General features: G+C 43.2%; 1 protein-coding gene across 1 annotated transcript in view; it reads right to left on the bottom strand.

Moving 5' to 3' along the window:
• Positions 1-4,545: 4,545 nt before the first annotated feature.
• Positions 4,546-15,079, bottom strand: part of pla2r1 (phospholipase A2 receptor 1) — a 70,690-nt gene continuing 60,156 nt past the window's right edge. Inside the window, 3 exon segments of the mRNA XM_055638126.1 lie at positions 4,546-7,344; positions 10,281-10,316; positions 13,047-13,217. Coding sequence (XP_055494101.1) covers positions 7,124-7,344; positions 10,281-10,316; positions 13,047-13,217 — 428 coding nt within the window. The 3' untranslated portion in view covers positions 4,546-7,123.

The raw sequence follows: 15,079 nt of genomic DNA on the forward strand, positions 1-15,079 counted from the left end.
CTGTTTAATATTTCCACCATTTCTCTATCATTACCTGTGAATGGAACATGCATCACTTTGTGGTCCTGTCTCTAATCTGATTTTCCTTTTAAGTCTGCACAATATTTAACCATTTCTTTTTATATTCCTGCTAATTCTTTGGCAAGGGTGGTGAGTACAAAAGTTGAGACATCAAGATACAACCGTACAAGTTGTTGGCGAGACCAAACTTTGTGCATTTCTGGTTATTCAGAACTAGGAAGGATGTCATTAAGCTGGAAAGGATGCAGAACAGATTCACCAGGATGTTACCTAGACTTGCGGGTTGGAGTTGCAGGGAGAGGTTGGAAAAGCTGGGACTTTTTTTCTTTGGTGAATAGGAGGCTAAGAGGTAATCTTATTGTGTGCAAGATCATGCTCACAAAGTGAACATTAGTCTTGTACACAATAAGATCATCGTTCAGCCTCCTACAAAGTGAACATTCAATGTTTTTCCCTAGGAGGGGATTCTAAAACTAGAGGGCATAGTTTAAGGTAAAAGGGGGAGATTTAATAGGGACCTCGGGGACAATTTTTTCACTCAGACTGTAGTCCCTATCTGGAATCAGGTGCCAGAAGAAACTATAGGATACAATTACGACTTTTAAAAGACATTTGGGCAGATAAGAAGGGTTTGAAGGTCTATAAGTCAAATGCAGGGTAATGGGACTAACCCATCATTCCAACTTGGTCAGCATGGACATGACAGGCTGAAGAGCTTGTTGCCGTGCTGTACAGATCTATGACTAACGTTTATCTAATACATATGTTTTATCTTTCCTTTGATCAGCTATGACCATGATGTATACTTACGATTAAACTTTACAATTCATAATTTTGATTATTTATCATTGGACCTCTTTCTTTGTCAATGTTTTCCACCTTATGTTCCTTAATTTGTTTTTATTCCCTCGCAATTAGATATTGTTTCTATTTTATATTTTTCTTAATTACTTCAAACCTTCTTTCGTGAATGCTCTTATTTATTTTTAATATCACTGATTTATTTCCCAAGGATCCAAAAATGTCACCTCTATTTTGCACTTCATCTTATTTTTTTTTAAACTTCATTCATTTTTCAGGATCTGGGCATAACTTGCAAGGTCGGCATTTATTTCCCATCCAACCTTGTCCTTGTGAAGGTGCTAATGATCAGTCTTTCCGAACCGCTGCAGTTCTTCTGCTGAATCTACACCTAAGGCACTGCTCGGAGATTTAAACCCAGTGATGAGGAAGTGTGTTTTGGCACCATCTCTGATCATTGTCTTCGTCTTCTGCATGCTGGAATGGACTGCTTCAATTGCTGAGAAGATGCAGGTGGAATTGAATATTATGGAATCATCGGCAAACATCCCCACTTCTGAACTTTTGATAAAAGAAAGGCAAATGATTGATTGTAGAATACTTCAGTCTGAAGAAAGTTCCCAACCTGAAACGTCACCTATCCATGTTCTCCAGAGATGCTGCCTTACCCGCTGAGTTACTCAAGCACTTTGTGTCTTCAATTGATTTTTTTTTTTTTTAAATACATTTTTATTAGAGGCATCTGCATATCATAATCCAAACCAGTACAGACTTTGTTTAACGGTTACATATTAAATATCCAGGTTTCCAGGGACACAGTTACCAAAGTAGCTGGGATCCTCCTTTATCGGTTATCTATTAACATTGCCTCTAATTATTTATTTATATTTGTAGATAGGAAAAATAAAGAAAGAAAGATTTTGATTGAATTAATTGAAAGATACATTGTGGAAACAACCCCCTCGGCCCACTGAGTCCACACTGACCACCGATCTCCCGTTCGCACTTGTCCTACATTATCCCACTTTCTCATCCAATCCCTACACGCTAGGGGCAATTTTACAAAGGCCAATTAACTTACAAACATGCATGAATTTGGGATGTGGGAGGAAACTGAAGCACCCGAAGGGAACTCACGCAGTCACAGAGAGAATGTGCAAACTGCACATAGACAGCACCTGAGGTCAGGATCAAACCTGGTTCTCTGGCGCTGTGAGGCAGCAGCTCTACTGCTGCACCACTGTGCTGCAACAGTTGAAGGTGACTGGGCCTACGGTGCTGTCCGAGGGAACTGCTGGGGCTTAAACAACCAAAAGCATTCCTTTTGTGCAAATTTTGATTCCAACCATGGGGTATATTTCCCTTGATACCTCTTAGCTTCGGTCTTAACAGTGTTCCTCAATGTTACTCTCAGTCAGAGTTGTCTGGTCATCAAAGTTAGTCACTCTCACCTTTTACTGGATACAAAGCAAATCCCTAGCAATACTAGAAAAGCATTTTAAATATTTGATACTATATTTGATGATCCTATAACAGCATTTAAAAGACACTTGGACAGTACGTGGATATGAAAGGTTTAGAGGGACATGGAGCATGGAAACAGGCCCTTCGATCCAACTTGCCCGCGCTGACCAACATGCCTCATCTACACTTGTCCCACCTTCCTGCATTTGACCAATACGCTCTAAATCTATCCTATCCATGTACCTGTCTAAATGTTTCTTAAACGTTGCGATATTACCTCCCTTAGCTACCTCTTCTGGCAGCTCATTCCATACACTCACCACCCTTTGTATGAAAAGGTTACGCCTCAGGTTCTTATTAAATCTTTCCCCCCCTCATCTTATACCTATGTCCTCTGGTTCTCGATTCCCCTAATCTGGTCAAGAGACTATGCGCATTTACGCAATCTATTCCTCTCATTATTTTGTACATCGCTATAAGATCACCCCTCATCCACCTGTGTTCCAAGGAATAAAGTCCCAACCTGCTCAACCTCTCCCTATAGCTCAGGCCCTCGTGCCCTGAGTAGGAAGGAACTGCAGATGCTGGTTTACATCAGAGATAGATACAAAATGCTGGAGTAACTTAGTGGGTCAGGTAGCATCTCTAGAGAAAAAGAATAGGTAACATTTTGGATTGGAACCCTCCTTCAGACTCAAGTCCTCATGAGCCAAACGTGACCGGCTTAAATCAGGCGCCTTGGTCGGCATGGACCAATTGGGCCTGTTTTCATGCTGCACCACTCTACTGCTCTTTGACAATATGAAAGAAAAACCCACTGCTACGTCAAAATTAAAAGAAAATCCCAAATGCTAGAAATTTGAATTAAAAATGGTTGAAACAAAGAAAGAAGAAACAAATTTAATGTTTCATCAGAACCTGAAATACCTAGGAGTCAGAAACAGATGCTGCCTGACCTGCTGAGTATTTCTAGAATTTTCTGTTTTATTCCATCTTGAACAGAAAGATAAAATTATTACCAATATAGACTAATCTTAAAAAAAAAGAGTTTGTATGTTCATCCCCTGACTTGCATGTGTTTTCTCTGGGAGCTCAGGATTCCTCCCACACTCCAAAGTGTTTGCAGGCTTTGGTAAAATTGTAGATTGTTCCCAGTGTGTAGGATAGTGTTAGTGTACGGGGGCCTCAGAGCCTGTTTCCGCGCTGCATTTCTAAAGTCTCTTGCAATGGCCGGGAAATCAAAGGGATAAGCATTCGTTCTGAGTCATTTAGTTTCTTTGTTTATTCTTTTTGATTCGTGACCTCTTGCAGATCACGATGAATTAACCAACAGGCATGAATGCTGCTGCTTCCATCATGTGATAAACAATAAATGCTTCAATGATTTGTGGGGCTTTCCACCTTAAATTGACAACAGAAGCGAAGCACTTATAAAATTGCAAGCAAACTATTTACTTTAGCTTTTTGTGTAAATAAAGGTATAGTCTATTTGCATCCATTTCTGTTCCGGGCATTAGGCAGTGTGGTCCAGGAACCTTGCAGTGTACATGTAGATTGCAGAGTTTTAAAGAATAGGTGACGTTTCGGGTTGGAATCCTTCATCCAGAGAAGCTGCCTGACCCGTTGCGTTAGTCCAGCATTCTGCGTCTATGTTTGGTATAATCCATTATTTGCAGTTCCTTCCAACAAATTGCAACGTTTTAAGTTCACCCTAAGTTCAGAAGATGAGATGAATCATTCCCAATTTTTAAAAGTGTAAAACAATCGATTCTATCAATGCTCACTGTTTACTTGCATCCAAAGTTGACAGTGAGTAGGAAGATAGAGTGGTGAAGGCTTTTCGTACTTTGGCCTTCATCAGTTAGGGAACTGAGTCTAGAATGACACAAAGTGCTGGAGTAATTCAGCAGGTCAGGCAGGGAATTAAACTGAGATACTTTCCACAATGCACAGACCAGCCTTAAAAATCACAGGCAACATAAAATCAAGACCTTCTCTTTCCTTAAACAGGGTAGGTTGCCTTTCTTTTAACATTTGGATAATCTTGTTCGTTTGTTAAAGATTTGACCATTCCTGGTTGATATTATTGATGAATAATAAAATTCTTCATTTGGTTATCTTTGACTACATGAGGGTAGATTGTAGTACAGGTACACCAGCGTTTTTCTGTCACCCTTGGCTCCGGAGCCTTTCTAGATTGCATGTTATGTCAGATCAACGGAGGTCATGGTCCCCCGAAAAGAGTCCAATGGGATAAGAAAACGACATCATTACTTAAATTACATAATTTAGTCGCCATGTTCAAGAACCGTTTCTTCCCAACAACTATCAGGCTCTTGAACACTGTACAACACTACCCTCAACTATGAACTTCTATTCACTGTCTTTGGTTGCACTGACCAGTTTTCTTTGCAGTCATATGGTAGATATTAAGTTATTGTTTTTTTTTGCCTATTATATATTGTCTGTGTGTATTGCTTTTACAGGCCTGTTGCACTGCTGAAGTAAGAATTTGATTGTTCCATTGTCGGTACGAATGACAATCAAACGCTCTTGACTCTGTGGCTGGTGAGCGGGTAAAAGAGAATGCAGCGACATTTCACGTTCAAGAAAGCAAGTTTTAAGAACACTGGAATATTCAGTTAACAGATGTACTAATAAAAACAAATAGTAGAAAAATGAATACATTCCAGAAAGTAACTGCTATGTCCAATTCTAGAAATACCTGACCCCTCTACAGTACAGTAAACCCTTGTTTTAGCAGACCTCTTTATATCAGATTTTGGTTATAGCGGACTGACCACACTGCCTCCCCAGCGTTTCCAGACCGGACCCACTGTTGCCACCGCCGGCCCACACAGTTGTCCCGGCCGCTTCCAGGCTGCATCTGCTGCCGCTGCTGACCCTTGCCAGCACTCCAGCCGCCCGCGGGTTGCGACCGTCAACTCCGACGAACCTCGCCTCTCCCCAACCGCCAGCAGGCCGAGGCCGTCAACTCACCTGGATCTCAGGCCCAAGAGTCTGAAGAAGGTTCTCGACTCGAAACTTTACCTATCCATGTTCTCCTGAAACGCTGCCTGACCAATGAGTTACTCCAGCACTTTCTGTCCTTTTGTTTATTAACCAGCAACTGGCAGCTGTTTGTTTCTAACACTAATACTACTTGTACAATGATAATACCTTTCTCCCTGCACGTTCTTCCTGAGGGAGTGTGGTTTTTCGCCGGGTGCTCCTGTTTCCTCCCACATCCCAAAGATGTGCTGGTTTGTAGGTTAATTGGCCCACTGCAAATTGCCCCCAGTGTGTAGGGAGTGGATGCGTAAGTGGGTAACATTGAATTAATGTGAATGGGTCCGTTTGGACTTGGTGGACACAAGGGCCTGTTTCCATGCTGTATAAGACCGGTCACTGGGAGTACTCGGTTATAGTAGACCATCAGCAATAACGGACGCCATTTCTCTTGCCTTTGAACTGTTTTAACAAGGGTTTACTGTGCTAGTAAATGCAGACCCTTTCCTACTAACATGATCAAGAGTACATTTTTTACATTTGTTCAACTGCAAGAGTATAAATGAAGTTTTAAGGCCTAGTCCGCAACAAATGGTCACAGGAACATCGCATAATATTCAGGTTACATTGCTTCACTGCTATAATTTTATTGTAAATCAGAGTAAGCGTACAGTAACTTCGTGTTGAATTAGCCAACTAAGCAAAGTAAATGGAACATTTTGAAATGATCTTATTACACAAAATATCATTTCAATATCTTTAAAAAAAAAAGGTAATGTAAGAAGGTTAATGGAATATTTGCCGTGTCAAAGGACAGGAAAGTAAATTTCTTCAGGCAGAGGGTGGTGAATCTGTGGAGTGAATATTTCCACTTGTGGGAGAGTCTAGGACCAGAGGGCACAGTCTCAGAATAAATGGACGCACCTTTAGAAAGTAGATGAGGAGGAATTCCTTTAGTCACACAGTGATGAATCTGCGGAATACATAACCACAGACGGCTGTGGAGACCGTCATTGGGTATATTTAAGGTGGAGATTGACAGGTCCCCGATTCGTAAGGGTGTCAGGTGTTATGGGGAGAAGGCAGGAGAATGGGGTTGAAAGGGAAAGATAGATCCGCCATGATTGAATAGAGTAGACACAATGGTAATTCTACTATGACTGCTGAACAAGAATAAACATGCAGAGATAATGCTTCAGTTCATTGGGGACGTCGTAACTAGAAGAGCATCCATCAGAAAGATGGACACAAAAAGCTGGAGTAACTCAGCTGGACAGTCATCATCTCTAGAGAGAAGGAATGGGTGGTTTCAGGTCGAGACTCTTCTTGTCTCGACCCAAAACGTCACCCATTCCTTCTCTCCAGAGATGCTGCCTGTCCCTTTTGTGCTTATCTTTGGTTTAAACCAGCATCTGCAGTTCCTTCTTACAACATTTGGGGTTTCTATTGGCCTCTGTAAATTGCCTCTAGTGTGTACAGAGTGGATGGGAAAAGGAGATAACATAGAACTAGTGTGAAAGGGAGATCGATGGTCGGGGCAGACTGTTGGTCGAAGGGCCTGTTTCCATGCTGTTTCGACCAATTCAATGATAACTTGGTATAACTAATAATAGAAGTACTGTATAAAAATAGGCACTCTACTTAGACTAGAAAATATTAGCAAGAATATATTCATGTACTGAATGCACAATGTGCAGAAAATTGAATTCACATTGTATAACAATGATTTCAACATACTTATGATTAAACGACCAATTGTTGAACATTTATGTCTGTCATAGTCCAACAAGACTTTTTTTGTAAATATAGATGCCATCACCTCACTTGATTAATTTCCACCATTCTTTTCAAATGCAGAAATTAGAATATTTCCATCGTTATCAGTAACTTCTGGGGCAGATTGTCTATAGTAAGCATTTCCTGAAAACCGCAATGAAGGCCGATTCCGTCTCCATAGATACCAAGTACCAACTGCGCCCACGACAATGACCAGGGTTACCAGTAATGCCAGCACTGTGGTGAGCACTGTAGTATTTCCAATTTGGTATTCTGAGGGAAGACAACAGAATTAATTTCTTTGAAATATTACAAAATGCCAAGTTTGCACCAAACGGAATAAACATTCATAAACAGATTCCAGAAATTCACATTATTCAGGAAAAATCATTTGCTTTAAAGTCGACATTCTCAAGAAACACTCAGTGTGGGTGTATTTAGTTCAGGTTCATGGTCGTAAATCATAGGAGCAGAATTAGGCCATTCAGCCCATCGAGTCGACTCCACCATTCAATTATCTTTCCATCTCAACCCGTTCTATTATAACCTTTGACACCTTTACTAATCCAGAATCTATCAATCACTGCCTTAAAAATACCCAATGCAGGTGTCTGTGGCAATGAATTCCACAGATTCACTACCCTCTGACTAAAGAAATTCATCCTCATCTCCTATCTAAAGGTATGTCCTTTTAATCTGAGACTGCACTCTGGTCCTAGACTCTCCCACTAGTGGAAACACTTTCTCCACCACTCTATCAAGGCCTTTCACTATTCGGTAAGTTTCAAAGAGGTCTCCCTATTAATCCTTCTAAACTCCAGCGAGTACAGGCCCAGTGCTGTTAAACGCTCATCATATGTTAATCCCATCATTCCTGGGATCATTCTCATAAACCTCCTCTGAACTCTCTCCAATGCCAGCACATTCTTCCGCAAGTACTATAACAACATTTAAAAGACACTTGGACAGATACATGGATAGGAAAGGTTTATGTGGACAAGTAGGAAAGCTTTTGGTGTGCTGGCCTTTATAAATCAGAGCATTGAGTATAGAAGTTGGGATGTAATGTTAAAATTGTACAAGGCATTGGTGAGGCCAATTTTGGAGTATGGTGTACAATTTTGGTCGCCTAATTATAGGAAGGATGTCAAAAAAATAGAGAGAGTACAGAGGAGATTTACTAGAATGTTGCCGGGGTTTCAGCAACTAAGTTACAGAGAAAGGTTGAACAAGTTAGGGCTTTATTCTTTGGAGCGCAGAAGGTTAAGGGGGGACTCGATAGAGGTCTTTAAAATGATGAGAGGGATAGACAGAGTTGACGTGGATAAGCTTTTCCCACTGAGAGTAGGGAAGATTCAAACAAGGGGACATGACTTGAGAATTAAGGGACTGAAGTTTAGGGGTAACATGAGGGGGAACTTCTTTACTCAGAGAGTGGTAGCTGTGTGGAATGAGCTTCCAGTGAAGGTGGTGGAGGCAGGTTCGTTTTTATCATTTAAAAATAAATTGGATAGTTATATGGACGGGAAAGGTATGGAGGGTTATGGTCTGAACGCAGGTGTATGGGACTAGGGGAGAATACGTGTTCGGCACGGACTAGAAGGGTCGAGATGGCCTGTTTCCGTGCTCTAATTGTTATATGTTTATATGGTTTATATAGGACTAGCTTGGAAGGGGTATCTTGCTCAGTATGGACAAGTTGGGCAAGAGGAGGGTGTTGCCACTACTCAAGGGCCTGAGTTATATGGAGAGATTGAGCAGTCTAGGACTTTATTCCTTGGTGTACAGCAGGCTGATGGGCGTATAAAATCATGAGGGAATTGATAAGGTTATTGCACAGAGTCTTTTACCCAGAGTAGGAGAATCCCTAAAAATGACACAGTGCTGGAGTAACTCAGTGGGTCAAGCAGCATCTCTGGAGAACATTTAAAAGACATTTGGGCATGCATGGATAGGAAAGATTTAGAGGGATATGGGCCAAAAACAGTCAGGTGCGACGTGTAGAAGGAACATCTTGGTCAGCATGGATGAGTTTGGCCAAAGAGCCCGTTTCTGTGTTACTGAAACTGCAGATGCTGGTTTATACCAAGACCAACACAAAATGTTGGAGTAACTCAGCAAGTTAGGCAGCATCTCTGGACAACACGGATGGGTGACGTTTCCTCCACAGATGCTGGCTGACCTGCTGAGGTACTCCAGTTTTTCATAGATTGAATTAATTTGGCATCATATTCGGCACAGACATAGTGCGCCGAAGGGCCTGTTCCTGTGCAAAACTGTTCTATGTCCTATGCCTGGATGCCTTGAAAAGCAAAGAGCAATTTTTTATGGTACATAGAAACATAGAAAATAGGTGCAGGAGTAGGCCATTCAGCCCTTCGAGCCTGCACCACCATTCAATATGATCATGGCTGATCATCCAACTCAGTATCCTGTTCCTGCCTTCACTCTATACCCCCTGATCCCTTTAGCCACAAGGGCCATATCTAACTCCCTCTTAAATATAGCCAATGAACTGGCCTCAGCTACATTCTGCGGCAGAGAATTCCAGAGATTCACCACTCTCTGTGTGAAAAAAGTTTTCCTCATCTCGGTCCTAAAAGATTTCCCCTTTATCCTTAAACTGTGACCTCTTGTTCTGGACTTCCCCAACATCGGGAACAATCTTCCTGCATCTAGCCTGTCCAACGCCTTAAGAATTTTGTACGTTTCTATAAGATCCCCCCTCAACCTTCTAAATTCTAGCGAGTACAAACCGAGTCTATCCAGTCTTTCTTCATATGAAAGTCCTGATATCCCAGGAATCAGTCTGGTGAACCTTCTCTGTACTCCCTCTATGGCAAGAATGTCTTTTCTCAGATTAGGAGACCAAAACTGTACGCAATACTCCAGGTGTGGTCTCACCAAGACCCTGTACAACTGCAGTAGAACCTCCCTGCTCCTATACTTAAATCCTTTTGCTATGAATGCTAACATACCATTCGCCTTCTTCACTGCCTGCTGGACCTGCATGCCTACTTTTAATGACTGGTGTACCATGACACCCAGGTCTCGTTGCATCTTCCCATTTCCCCAAGAGGTTGCAGATGCTTGAGTAAGATTTCTATAGCTTGCAATCTTGTAAATATCAGGAACCTGTTTAATTAACCATCATAATGTAAATTATGTTTTTATAATTCTGCACTGAAAAATATATATTTGGAACTTACCATGTTGTTTTGGAATGTGAGCTTTTCCACTCAAATCTGAAATCATGAAATGAAATATATTACAAAAAAACAATATATCTGTATAGAAATCATTTGACATTTTTACCACAACTGTATTTATAGGCACATGGATATGCAAGCAATGGAGGAATGTGGATCATACAGATCACACGCAGGGAGAGGAGATACATTTATTTTAGCATCACGTTTGGCACAGACATTGTGGGCTGAAGGGCTGTTTCCTGTGCTGTACCGTTCTATGCTCTGTGGCCTAAGAATGTACAGAAGTTGATTGGTTTAGTTTAGCTTAGTTTAGAGCTACGGAATAGAAACAGGCCCTTCGGCCCACTGAGTCCACGCTGACCATCAATCACACCGGTTCTATGTTATCCCACTTTCTCATCCACTCCTTACACACTAGGGGCAATTTACAGTGGGCCAATCAACCTACAGACCTGCATGTCTTTAGGATGTGGGAGGAAACCAGAGCAGCTGGAGGAAATACACACAGCAGCTCTGGATGTGTGACGTTGCGGTTCCGGAACCTTCTTCAGACTGAAAGACGAGAGTGGGGGGGGGGAGGGTGAAGAGCAGGAGGCAAGAAAAAAACCTGGTCCAATCAAGGACGACAACAATTGACCTCAGGCACGGCCGTGCTCAGGCAATCTGAAGTCATGAGTTTGAAGAAGGGTCTGACCTAAAATGATCCAGAGATGCTGCCTGACCCGTTGAGGTATTACAGCACTTTGTATCTATCTTTGGTATAAACCAACATCTACAGTTCCTTGTTTCTACATACAGTCTACAGATAATCGTATTTGCTGAGGAAATGGTTACTGTCGTGTCATGTTCAAGCATCTGGTTGACTTTGAGCTTGAACCTTGTGGTCACGGGTTTCAGATGCTAATTGATGTACCTCGCTATCTCTTTCGAGATCTGCATGAATTTAAAAAAAATCACTTCTTATTTTTGAGCAAGATTGAACGTTGGGGCTCAAAAGCAAATAATACCAGTAAGGACAGGCTGATATACTTGGAGTGATAGAATCATACAGGCCGGGAACAGACTCTTTGGCCCAACTCGTCCATGACGACCAAGATACCCCATCTGTGCTGGTTCCACCTGCCTAAATTAGGCCCATATCCCTCTAATCCTTTCCTATTCATGTACCTGTCCAAATGTCTTAAATATTGACATTATACCCGCCTCAACTACCTCCTCTGGCAGCTCGTTCCATATACCCGCCCACCCTTTGTGTCAACATGTCGCCCCTCTGGTTCCTATTCAATCTTTCTCCTCTCACCTTAAACCTATGCCCTCTGGTTCTTGATTCCCCTACTCTGGTCAAAAGACTGTGCATTCACCCTATCTATTCCGCTCATGATTTTATTATCATGTGAAATGTACTCTCTCATCGGTACTAATGCACAAAAGTGTATTGGAGTATAAACAAGCAAAATGTAGACTAATTCCATGTGAGGGTCCACAGTGTATTGATGCCAGGCCACACCTCCTGCACACCCCACACTCTTTAGTTTAAGTTTAAAGACACAGCACAGAAACAGGCTCTTTGGGTCCACAAAAGGTCCACGTCAACATTGACCACCTGATCATATTGACCACCTGATATTGACCACCTGATCATATTGATGATATTGACCACCTGATCATATTGACCACCTGAAAGTGATTATCCCACATTCGCATCGTCTCTCTACACATTGGGGACAATTTACAGAGGACCAATTAAACCACAAACCCGCACGTCTTTGGAGGAAACCCACATGGTCACAGGGAGAACTTGCGAACTACACACAGACAGCACCCGAGGTCAGGATCGAAACCAGATCTCCAGTTTTACCAGTTGCACTACTTTGCTGCCCAAAAGAAGGTTTGAGAGGTTAGCAATCTTCATTGGAAAAATTATTTTTGTTTGTTCATTTTAAAGCATATTCATTTTTTTTAATTAGTTGAGAGTATTTTTAATTGCTTTGAAATATTTTCGAATGGTTTAGTTTCTTTAATTTAAAAATAAAATCTAAATTTCTTGGGCTCATAAATATTTGGCATAAAGGCCTCCTGAGAATATCTTGTGTAAGGACTTCAGTGGTTATGACTGCAGTGTTTGTGGAACCACACAATGGTAGAGCTGCTGCCTCGTGGCGCCAGAGACACAGGATTGATGTCTTGCTTCCAAAGCACACAAGTCCGCAAGTCATACAAGCAGAATTAGGCCAGATACATTCAGTAACATTACATCATTAATAAAACAAAAACAATGTCCACTAAACTGGTGAGTGCATTGTGGAGCAGCGGTATAATTGCTGCCAGAGACCCGGGTTTGAACCTGATCACGGGTTCTGTCTGTTTGCATGTTCTCCCTGTGACCACGTGGGTTTCCTATGAGTGCTCCAGTTTCCTCCCACACTCTAAAGATGTACAGGTTTGTAGATTAATTGGCTTGTGTAAATCATCCCAGGTATGTAGGATGGAACTCGTTTACGGGATTTTCATGTTCATAAATTAGAGGAGCAGAATTAGGCCATTCGGCCCTTCAAGTCTACTCCTCCATTTAACCATGGCTGATTTATCTTTCCCTCTCAACCCCATTCTCCTGCCTTTTCCCCATAACCCCTGATACCTGGATGGACTCGGTGGACTGAATGGCCTGTTTCCATGCTGTATCTGGAACGAAATTAAACTAAAGTGGCTCAATAATAACATTTCAATAATGACACGCGATGTTTCAAAGAGCTTAGGACATACCTGTTTGACAAACTGCTGCAAGGCTCTCTGCACAGTTGGTCAGAAACCATGTACCATCTGTTGATCTCATGCCAGCACAGAAATCAATGGAGAGATGATGTGCATTAGGTTCTTCTGCACCCCAGTTTGAATATGTTATCGGGGTGCCATCCAACCATTTCAGTGTGTTATCTGCAAAGTAACATAAAGAAGTTACCCATAAAGAAACATGTTCTTTTCAGTGACATACTAAATAAGCAATTATCCCAAGGAAAACTGCAACCATATTGTAGATCCACATCTACGGACATTGAATTAGGCATAAAGATTTGGCAAAGTGCTGGAGTAACTCAGCCGGTCAGGCAGCATCTCTGAAGAACATGGATAGGTGACCTTTCAGGTCAGGAACCTTCTTCAGACACTATCACTTGCCAGGCTTTGTCCCCACTCATCTCTCTTTTCCAGCTTCCTGACCCCCCATTATAATTAGTTTGAAGAAGGGTCCCGACTTGAAACACCATCTGTCCATTCTCTCCACAGATGCTACCTGACCTGCTGAGTTCCTCCAGCACTTGTGCATTGCTTGGGTGGGTGTTCGGGATGGGGATGGATTAAGGTGGGGGTGGGGGTGGCATCACTAAGTTACATCAGAAAGGAACAGAATCCAAATTCCTTACAAAAGTCTGGCTCTATGATTTAGAATCCCCCAGGACCTTATGATTGCATTATTTACCTTTGTAAGTTGTAAAATTATCCCTAGTGTGTAGTACAGCGCTAGTGTATGGGGTGATCGCTGGGCAGCACAGACTCGGTGGACTGAAGGGCCTGTTTCTGCATTGTATCTCTAAAGTCTAAAGTCTAAATTTATAGATAGATAGATAGATAGCCTTTTATTGTCATTCAGACCGAAGTCTGAACGAAATTGCAGCAGTCATACATATAATACCATACAATAAAACAACAATAAACACACATTAACATCCACCACAGTGAGTCCACCCAGCATCTCCTCACTGTGATGGAGGCAAAAGTCTTAGGTCGCAGTCTCTTCTCTCCTCTTCTCCCTCTGCGCTGGGGCGATACCCCCCCCCCCGGGCGATGTTAAGAACAGTCCCGCGGCTCAAACACCGCGGCCCGGGGTGGTTGAAGCTGCTGCCCACCAGTCCTGCAGAAGCACCTGCTGGCCCGCGGCCGAACCCCGGACTCAGGCCACCGCCGCCAGAACACCATCCCAGCCACCCTCACGTGAGTACTGTGCCGTCTTCAGCCTCGGGCTGGGCCGCCCCGACTTGGGCGCCGAACCTCCCCCGGACCGGGCCGCCCCGACTTGGGCGTCGCTTCTCCCCCGGACCGGGCCGTCCCGACTTGGGCGTCGCTTCTCCCCCGGACCGGGCCGCCCCGACTTGGGCGTCGCTTCTCCCCCGGACCGGGCCGTCCCGACTTGGGCGTCGCTTCTCCCCCGGACCGGGCCACCCCGACTTGGGCGCCGAACCTCCCTCGGGCTGCCAGCGCCGCACCTTCCCGAGCTCGGCCGCTCCGACGGGAGCCTCGTTCCACCCTCGGGCTGGCTGCCCTCACGGGAGCGTCCCAACCTCTTCCAGCCCTGAGCCGGACCACCCTCACGGGAGCGAGCTCAGAGCGAGTCCTGACGGTGCTCTGCCTCCGGAGCCTCGAGGTCGTCAGCTCCATTAGGCCTCAGCGCAGACGGAGGCAGAGAAGGGGAATACGACAAAAAAAGGTCGTATTCCCCCGCAGGGAGAGACTGCAAACCTCGTTTCAACCCCCCCCCCCCCCCCCCAAAAACACAAGCTAAAACCAAAAAACTAAACTAACCAAACAAAATAAACAACATAAAAAACACAAAGACAACGGGACCTCCGGTAAGCCGCTGCAGCCAGAGCCGCGCCGTCACTCCGAATTAACAAAGGAGATAGAATTAACAAAGGAGATAGAATTGCTAGTTTACATCAGTGGAAATTGGTAAAAAAAAGTTCATATGTTTAATGTCACAATCATTAATACTGATCACCAACTCGAGATTTTAAATTGTTAAT

Source organism: Leucoraja erinacea, chromosome 7 (genome assembly GCF_028641065.1).
Source record: "Leucoraja erinacea ecotype New England chromosome 7, Leri_hhj_1, whole genome shotgun sequence".
In the NCBI taxonomy this organism is placed as follows: domain Eukaryota; kingdom Metazoa; phylum Chordata; class Chondrichthyes; order Rajiformes; family Rajidae; genus Leucoraja; species Leucoraja erinaceus.